General features: G+C 50.4%; 1 protein-coding gene across 1 annotated transcript; it reads left to right on the forward strand.

The window, feature by feature from the left end:
- Positions 1-164: 164 nt before the first annotated feature.
- TNFAIP1 (TNF alpha induced protein 1) lies at positions 165-8,467 on the forward strand. The gene is made up of 7 exons (XM_006924995.3): positions 165-345; positions 3,339-3,656; positions 4,265-4,434; positions 4,842-4,931; positions 5,019-5,071; positions 5,832-6,027; positions 7,524-8,467. The coding sequence occupies exons 2-7, from the start codon at positions 3,452-3,454 to the stop codon at positions 7,758-7,760; spliced, it is 951 nt and encodes a 316-aa protein (XP_006925057.1). The 5' UTR covers positions 165-345; positions 3,339-3,451; the 3' UTR covers positions 7,761-8,467.
- Positions 8,468-8,816: the final 349 nt, after the last annotated feature.

Here is an 8,816-nt window from a genome sequence, read left to right on the forward strand (position 1 = left end):
TCACTTAGCCCGCAGACCCTGCTGGGAAACAGAGGCCGGAGAAGAGGGAAGGCTGCCTACAAGATCCAGAGGCCTTTGCACCGAAAAGGGTGCCGGAAGTAGCTATGTGTTTACCGCGGAATACTCTCAGGGGTTCTTCCCTCTCCCCTGATTGGGTGATGGGTATGTCCGGCCTTAAAGTCTCAGGCTCTTGGGCCGGACCCGCTGGGCGGCAACTTGACGCGGAGCCCACGGTGGGAGGATGTGAGCTCACAGCCCGGGATTACTGGCGGGCAGGCGGCCTCATCCTAGGGGCGCACGGTTTCGGCTTGCAAGCCAGCAGAGAGGAGAGGCGCCCCGGCGACGGTGAGAACCGGGTCTGCCGATGCCTTAAGGAAAGGGATGGATGGGCCCCGAGCTGGAGCAAAGAGCCCCGCCTGGACCTGGGGGAAAGACGTGGGACGGAGTAGGAGAGATGGAGAGCTCAAATTTCCCCACTGGGTGGGTGGGTGGGTGAGTGGGTGTGTGTGTGTCTAACCTGTCTCGGTTTCTCGGTGGCAAGAAGTAGGGGCTGGGGAAGACTCTACACTGGCCACCGAGAGGTTAGGTCCGCCCTAAATTTCTCCAGACTCTTTGGATGAAGCCTAAGATTTTTATACCTAGGATTTCTGCTAGACTAGCACTCTCTAAACAAGATAGGCTCTCTCCCCACTCCGCATTCCCCGTGTGTGACGGATTTCTGGGTCTTCCTTTAGGACCCCAGCGCCTTCCACAGCCGTGGTTGTTTGCGCTTTATTCTACTGGGGTTCCCCTGAGCTTCGCTGAGTGAGACACGGATACGCCCCTAGCTTCTGGCATCCCCAAATACCCACACACCAAGTCCGGAAGGAAAAGCACTGAGGCCACCAGTGGAAACTTCATTCTCACTGGAATTACTTTCTCGGGCGTCACCTGCCAGAGAATTCCTGGAACCCATTGATCTGGGAAGAATCTGAGCTAACGTCATCATAGTAATTGCTTTGGAGGAAAGGACTAGATTAGCTCTGGATTTGTCTTCCTCTGTTGGCAACCGCCTAGCCTTTGAGTTTCTTTGCTTTGGCAGAATATGTATGTGTGCTTTCTGTGATCCTAGGGGGACAAAGGCTAGATATAAAATACATAGGAACTTGTTAAAACCTGTTAAAGGATGGATTTATTGCTTTGGGGTGGGCTGGGGAAGGCAAAGTGATCTTATTCTAGTGTTATTTATTGATTGGGCAGTATTCTTGTGAGGGTTCTTTCCATCCTTGAGGCAAATGAGATTCTCCTGAACAAGCCGTCAAAGGAATTCAGTACTTCGCACTGCACTTGTTCTGGTCCTTCCTTGGACATTCTTCCCAGGGACCTACCTAAATCTTTTCAGGGACAATTTCAGTATAACAAACCGACATATATTAAATACTTTAAATTGTGTGTGGCATTGTGCCAAGCACTGTTTGGAGAATGGAGCGGTAAACTTAGGAAAACCAGCGCACTGCTTTTAGGTTGCACTCACAAGAAATGATAGCACCTGTAAATTTCTGCATGTTTTGATGACTAAATGATGTAATTCCACTTTTTTTCTTTCCCATTATCATCTCTGTAGTCCAGGCCTTCACCATCTCTTGCCTAGACTACTGCTTCTTCTGGTCTTCCCACTTGCTCTTTTACAGTCCATTCTGCACAGCAGTCAGAGTGATCTTTTTAAAATGTTAAGAACTCAAATCATATCATTCCCCTACCTGAAACTCTCCAACTGATTCCCGCTGCAATTGGTATAAAATTCAAACTCTTTAATATGATCGTTCCTGCCTTCCCTGACTTTACATCAGGCCACCTTCCCCCTTCTTTCTATGCACCAGCCATCTTGGACTTATTTCTGTTGCTAAAATGTGCATCTGACTGAGGGACTTGACACTTACCTTTCCTTACTCTTTCAGACCTCAGCTGGAATGTCACCTTCCCAAAGAGGCTTTCCCTGGCCCCCTATCTAGATCAGTGCCTCTTGTCACTTTCTTATTGCTGTTTTATTATTTTTATTGCGTTTCTCACTTTTGGAATTACCTGCTTATTTGTCGTTGTTCGTGTCCGCCAACTAGGATGTAGACTCCATGAGGTTGTGCTTTGTTATCTTCTGTATCCCCAATGCCTGGCACATAGCAGGGGCACAGTAAATGCCAACTCTTAAACTATTTTTATTCTTGTTAACATTGTGATGCTTCTTTGAACTCCTTGAAGGCAAGGACAGTATCTAATCTCTCTATCCCTACTGTTTAACATAGTAGGCACTTACTGTCGTTTTATTACTGAATGAAGTAGATGAGCTAATAAATATTAAATGTCTAGAATAGTACCCGGAACATAGTAAACATGCAATGAATGTTTGCTGTTATTTTTTGCTACCATGAATGAATTTTAGTGATTCTTTAGAAAACCAAAACATATAATATAGGATCTAAATCATAAGAGATGACCTGGCTTTGCCCTCCTTTGCTTTCCTTGCTCCTCCCTCCCATGAACTCCTAAACCACTTAATTGTTTTTAGATTTATCATCTGGTCTTTTCCAGCCCATTCTCTCCATTCTTGTTGGGAAGGAAAAGAGGAAGAGATTGGGCTGGGCCCCATCTCAGGAAAGGAAACAAAAATAGTCATCCTGTAGTTGTTCTATACTGAAAAATGGTGACAATTTCAGGAACTTGGAACAGGGCTGGTGCCAAGAAAGGGGTAGGTCTGGAAACTGGCTGAAGCTAGGTCACTTTTGTCAGGAACACCGATCACTCCTTCCAGCCTGGCTTATTCCATGCTCTACTTAAGCTGCTTTTACTTGCTTTCCCAAAGCCAGATTCCGGGTGATATTCAAAGTAAGCATGGTGCAGGCTGCTCCTGAGCCTGGAATCTTTAGAAAGGAAGTGCATCATGTCCTTTGGGCTCCTGGGAAACTCCTTGGCTGGCTGGACTCCCAGTAGATTTGGCTGGAAGTCTTGGATCCTGGGAACCTTGAGAAGGAAATAGCTGGAATCCGACTGTTGGATCCCCAGGGTGAGGACGTCTGCTCTCCTCACTCTGTTCTTCTGATTGGCTCCAAGGGTTTACTTGTCTTACTTGCCACCCAGAGCTGAGTCTGGTGAGGTGACCAGCTCTTGGCTCTGGGAGCATAGTCTCCTGGTACCATAAAGAAAAGCAGGAGCATCTTTCTTACCATTGCCTAGGGCCTTAGCCTATGCCAGAGAATCTTGGGCTTATCTAGGAGAGATTGACTTGATGGTCAGTGTTTCTCCTGACCCCTCCTAAGGGCTCTCTGCCGCTGACTCCTGTCTTCTCTCCCATATCCTGTTCACAGCGCTGAGAATATGAGGCTCTGGCCTCCACTGGCCACTCTCTTGTGACCCTTCCACCACGGCGGAGCCTTCCAAGCCAACCTCCTGCCGTGTGGTGATCTACCTGCAGCGGGAGATGTCAGGGGATACCTGTCTGTGCCCAGCCTCAGGGGCCAAGCCCAAGCTAAGCGGCTTCAAGGGAGGAAGCCTGGGCAACAAATACGTCCAGCTCAATGTGGGTGGTTCCCTGTACTATACCACTGTGCGGGCACTAACCAGGCATGACACCATGCTCAAGGCCATGTTCAGCGGGCGCATGGAGGTGCTGACCGACAAAGAAGGTGAGGTATCAGGGTTTGTTGGGCAGGGTGGTGAGGGAAGGAGTTGTTCCTGGGGAAGTGGCTTCGGGGCAGGGCTTAAGCCTGGTAGAGTTCACTTTTCCAGGTTACCTAGAACAGGACTCCACCTGGAGTCCTTAGTAGAGCTTCAGAATTCTTTGAAACTGTACATAGTATGTTGTGTGTTTATGCATTTTCCAGGGAGGCAATCCATACTTTTTATTCACAAGGGACTAGATTCTCATAAGAAGCATCACCATTGTGGCTAGGCAGTGGACAGAAAGCCAGCAGGGCCTTGTGATCTCTGTGTTGTCAAGACATGGGCCTGAGTACTCCTGAGCTTAGACCTCTGTAGGCCTCCACCGAGCCTCGAGGGCCTGTCTTTCCCATGATATGTGCCAATTCTTGGTTTCAAGGAAGAGGGCTGAAGAGCAGCCATGGACCAAGGAGCTAGAGATTTTCTTCCCACTTCTGTTATCCTGTGCTGTGGGCTCTATGCTCATGTGCTCTTTGCCACCTATCACTAGACTTGTCAGGTGGCCTTTGCTGCTGCCTGCTTCTGAGGTACCTGGAGGCAAAGAGTAACCTCTGGGGCCCATCTGAATCCCTAGGCTGGATCCTCATAGACCGATGTGGAAAGCACTTTGGCACCATTTTGAATTACCTCCGTGACGACACTATCATCCTCCCTCAAAACCGGCAAGAAATCAAGGAACTGATGGCTGAAGCGAAATATTACCTCATTCAGGGGCTGGTGAATATGTGCCAGACTGCCCTGCAGGTACGGAGGCAGAGTTGGGGCCAGTTGATGAGGTTTTGGAGTTGGCCCCCTCCTTCAGGGACATAAGGGTCCAGTTCCTGAAAGGCTGTGTGGCGGGTATGGTTGATGAGTCCAAACCTAGGTAGATACACCAGGTATTGTGCAGGCCAAGTCAGTTTGTAAGGTGACAAACTCAGGCACTATGCATGGGCCCTGCTTCTAGTTTATAGTCTAGATATCTGGAAATGGCAGTCTGCTTGCCAGCTGGCAGTTTCTATTACCAGGGGCCTCCTGATCTCTGACGGATGCCACCTCAACAAGCAGGGGATGGCCATGGCAGAGGGGCTCTGAGAGCTCCTGGGGAAAGCCTGGCTAAGCCTGCAAACAGGAGATCTCAAAAAAGATTCTTAGCTGTGTGTGTCACCTAGGACAAGAAGGACTCCTACCAGCCTGTGTGTAACATCCCCATTATCACATCCCTGAAGGAGGAGGAGAGGCTCATTGAATCTTCTACCAAGGTACTGGGATCTCTGAGGGACCTCTGAGGGCTATGGGCAGGGGATGCCAGGGCCTGGGCCCAGCCCTCACACTCTCCTCCCTCACAGCCCGTGGTGAAGCTGCTGTACAATAGAAGCAACAACAAGTATTCCTACACCAGGTAGGGTAGGACTTGGTGGGGCAGGGTGAGGGGTGCTGGGGAAGGGCTGCAGAAGCAGCTAAAAGGGCCAAGCAGCCAGAGTTGAAGTTGGGCAGCAGACCCAAGGGAAGCCACCTGCAAGCCTGGCATAGTTGGCATGAGTCTGGGTCTTAGGAGGGAAGAACACAGAGTAGAAGGGAAATCAGGGCAGAGGTATTTGGAACTTGGTGCAGGGCCCTGGATGAGATATAGACAAGACCAAACATGTAACACCCTTTTAACATGTGTCACGTTGGGCAGTGTGCCAGGTGTTTTCCTAGCATTATCTTACAAGGTAGAAGAGGGATGCTGGGAAGCCAAAGAGCTGGGACTCCTAAGCCAGCCTTTGCACTGGGCCAGTTTCCCCCTTGCCCCCAGTGTCTTCTCAACAGCCCACAATTAGGTCTGTGCAGGAGGCTGCAGGCTCAGAGTCTCTATGGACAAACACATTGCTAGTGTCATCCCTACAGCAAGGGAAAGAATCCTGCTGAGACAGCAGCGAGCCTCCTTCCTTCGGGGCCCTTAGTTCTCTCTGCTTTAATTTAAAACCAACCCAGCTCCTTTTCCTCGCAGGCCCCCAAACCTGGATGGTGCCCCGTGACCCTTTGTCTTACTGTCCACTCTGGCATCTTGATTTTTCCTTACTTCAGCATGACAGGGGAAGGGTGGGGAGAACCGAGCTAGTACCTTCTATGTGCTGGAACCTCATTCCCAAGCTTACTGGCCCTCATGGGTTTTTCAGCAACTCCGATGACCACCTACTGAAAAACATCGAGCTGTTTGACAAGCTCTCCCTGCGCTTTAATGGCCGTGTGCTCTTCATCAAGGACGTCATTGGCGATGAGATCTGCTGCTGGTCCTTCTATGGCCAGGGTCGTAAGCTGGCGGAGGTGTGCTGCACCTCCATTGTGTATGCCACGGAGAAGAAGCAGACCAAGGTATGGGGGGCTTCCTTCCCTCTGCATAGGTCAGGGCAGGACACACACCAGTGCAGCCCCAACTGAGCCTTCTCCACAGGGAGCAAAAGGGGCATCCATTTTGCTCTGTTTTTCCCAAACTCATGATTGTGCTGTGCAAGGATAAAAGCCAGTACAAGGGGCTCAGGGAATGGCACAGGAACTGTTCGTTCCGATCAGGTGAGAGGTAAGGGCTGTTGGGAAGGGAACGGCCAGCTGGTGCAGTAGGAAGGACCAGGTCTTTGGAGTTGGCCCAATTCAGGTTTGAATTCGGGTCCCTCTATTTACCAGTGTTCAGACTTTGGATAAGCCATTTAAACCATTTGGGCCTCAGTTTCCTCATTTTCAAACAAAGGAATGAGAGTGCAGATTGAAGAGCTATGATGAAAATGAAACAATTCTTAAGAGAAGCAGTGCAATATAATGGAAATAGCTGTTCAGATTTCTTCTCTGGCCCCTGCTAGTTGGGTGTTCCTGGTCAATCAGTTTAGCTTCTACAGTAACAGCATGGTGCCAGGCACCTGTGAAGGATTTGTTAGGTGATAGTTAACATAAACTCAGCTAAGCCTGCTCTCCCAGGCTGTAAGCAGCCAGTATCCTCCCCGCAGAGTAGCTGCCGCCCACGAGTGTGTGTTTTCCAGAGACAGCAGGGTTTTACTGGAGTAGAAGGGCAGCTCATCTGGGGGAGTCATGTGTGTATGAAGGGCTCAAAGCAGCCAAGCTCGTGGAGCACCCTCTTGGCCCCCAGACCACTGAAGAGCCTACAGCTGGGCAGTCTGAGGGTTAGGGAAGGACAGCTTACAGGAGGTGACCCTGCTTCCTCCTGTCATTCTGGGGGGTGCACAAATCAGTGGAGTTGGGATTCAGGGGCCAGTTTCTGTGGGGGGCTGGTTACGCTGTGGAGGTGGCAGCAGCACCTGTCACCTTAAGTGCTTTTTCTTTGATGAACTTTTTGACTCCTCACACCACACCTGTGAGACAGGCATGCCTAGAGCCATTCTCCTCATTTAACAGATGAGGGAACAGAAAGTCAAGATGACACAGCGAGTTAGGCTAGGATTCAGGTGTCTTGAATGCCGTCCCTTTTATCTTTCAATTAATGTTCACAACAACTCTCTGAAATAGATATTAACCATGATTTTACACATGTGGGGACTGAAGCACAGCAAGGTTAAGCTCAAGGGCCCATGGCCATTAAATACTGGAACTGTATTTGTATCTAGGCCTAACCACAAAGCCAAGGCCCTAACCTCTACACATACTCATCCAGAAGGGGCTGGAGAGGGTGCTCGTCTGCATCCTTCTGTGCATAGAGTACATCTCACACTTTCAGAGGGAAACTTGCCCACGCTCACGAGAAAGCAAGCCGTCTGTCTCGTGACAGAGTTCAGGATGCCTTGTGGAGCCAGCACAGGGCCAGGGTCCTTTTCCGGGATGAAAACTTGTTCGGTCAGTCCTCTTGTCCCCCCTCACCTCAGGTGGAATTCCCAGAGGCCCGAATCTATGAGGAGACGCTCAACGTCCTACTCTACGAGACCCCCCGAGTCCCTGACAACTCCTTGTTGGAGGCCACAAGTCGTAGCCGCAGCCAGGCTTCCCCCAGTGAAGACGAGGAGTCCTTTGAACTGCGGGACCGTGTCCGCCGCATCCATGTCAAGCGCTATAGCACTTACGATGACCGGCAGCTCGGCCACCAGTCTGCCCATCGCGACTGACAAGACCTTCAGGAAGGCAGGGCACAGGACACCTTGTCTCCCCTCCAGAGGAATCCTGCCCCATTGGCCACCCCACACTGCTGCTGGCTGGGTCTCTGCTCCAGCACCCAGAGGCATGACAGGCCCTGCCTGGGAGGTCAGAGGGCCTGAGCAGACGAGGGGCCACATTCCTTTGCTCTGCTGCCTGAGCACTTCAAGATGGCCCCTTTGCTCAGCATCTCCCTCCCTGTCTGACAGAGCCACTTCTGTCCCTGGGGTGAGTGGACTGACCTGTCCACCTCTTAAGAGCATTCCCCTGGGCCCTTTGCTGAAGGGCTACTTTTAGGCCTCAGCTGATGCCCGTGGAGAATGGGTTCATTCTGTGGAGAAGGTGGCTGCTGGTGCTATGGAGGCCATTTCTTAGAAGGTGGGGCTCCTTTTTTTCCTGTGTTTAAGCACAGGCTTGATGAGTTTGGTTTTTTAAAAATAATATAGGATATGAAGTGACAGGTCTAATAAGGGAACTTGGTATTTCTGCTACCCCTCCAGGGTGCCAAGACCCTGGGTAAGGCAGAATCCTGGGTCCTTCTCAATGCCTTTGGGATCTATTTCTTTAAAGCACTTTGTACTTTTGTTCAGATTTGTATTCTTCCCTGACCCATGCTGTCTTTTTCTGACCCCAATCCCCTCTTCCCTGCAGAATCAATCTGAGGAAGGGGATAGAAGCAGCAATAAAAACACTGACCAGCTTTGGCTTTGCCAGGCTGGCTAAGCAGTCAGCCCAGAGAGCATTGAGGAGAGAGGGATGTAGAAGTTGGGACCCATGGTCCTGATAACACCCCTGTGGGAAAGGACATTTTATCGCAATATCTTAGAATCACATAACTGACTCTTAGGGTCTAGCATGATTGCTCTTTTTGACTCCCTTCCCCAAGGCATGCTGTCCTTACTATAAAGCCAAAGAGCCATTTTAAGGGCCAGGAACATGAGCCACAGCAGGAAGGTTACAGGGCCTGTGGGGAGTGAGTGCAGTCCTGCATTTCTGGCAGCCCTGTGAAGAGGTGGCATGTGCTTGGC

This window comes from Pteropus alecto, unplaced genomic scaffold, assembly GCF_000325575.1.
Source record: "Pteropus alecto unplaced genomic scaffold, ASM32557v1 scaffold98, whole genome shotgun sequence".
NCBI classification, from domain to species: domain Eukaryota; kingdom Metazoa; phylum Chordata; class Mammalia; order Chiroptera; family Pteropodidae; genus Pteropus; species Pteropus alecto.

What these genes read in the sequence shown, in the direction of transcription:
- TNFAIP1 (XM_006924995.3), top strand. Translation starts at nt 3,452, where the DNA reads ATGTCAGGGGATACCTGTCTGTGCCCAGCCTCAGGGGCCAAGCCCAAG. An exon ending in TGTGCCAGACTGCCCTGCAG is followed by an intron (nt 4,435 to 4,841) that starts GTACGGAGGCAG and finishes TGTGTCACCTAG; the next exon opens with GACAAGAAGGACTCCTACCA. An exon ending in CGGAGAAGAAGCAGACCAAG is followed by an intron (nt 6,028 to 7,523) that starts GTATGGGGGGCT and finishes CCCTCACCTCAG; the next exon opens with GTGGAATTCCCAGAGGCCCG.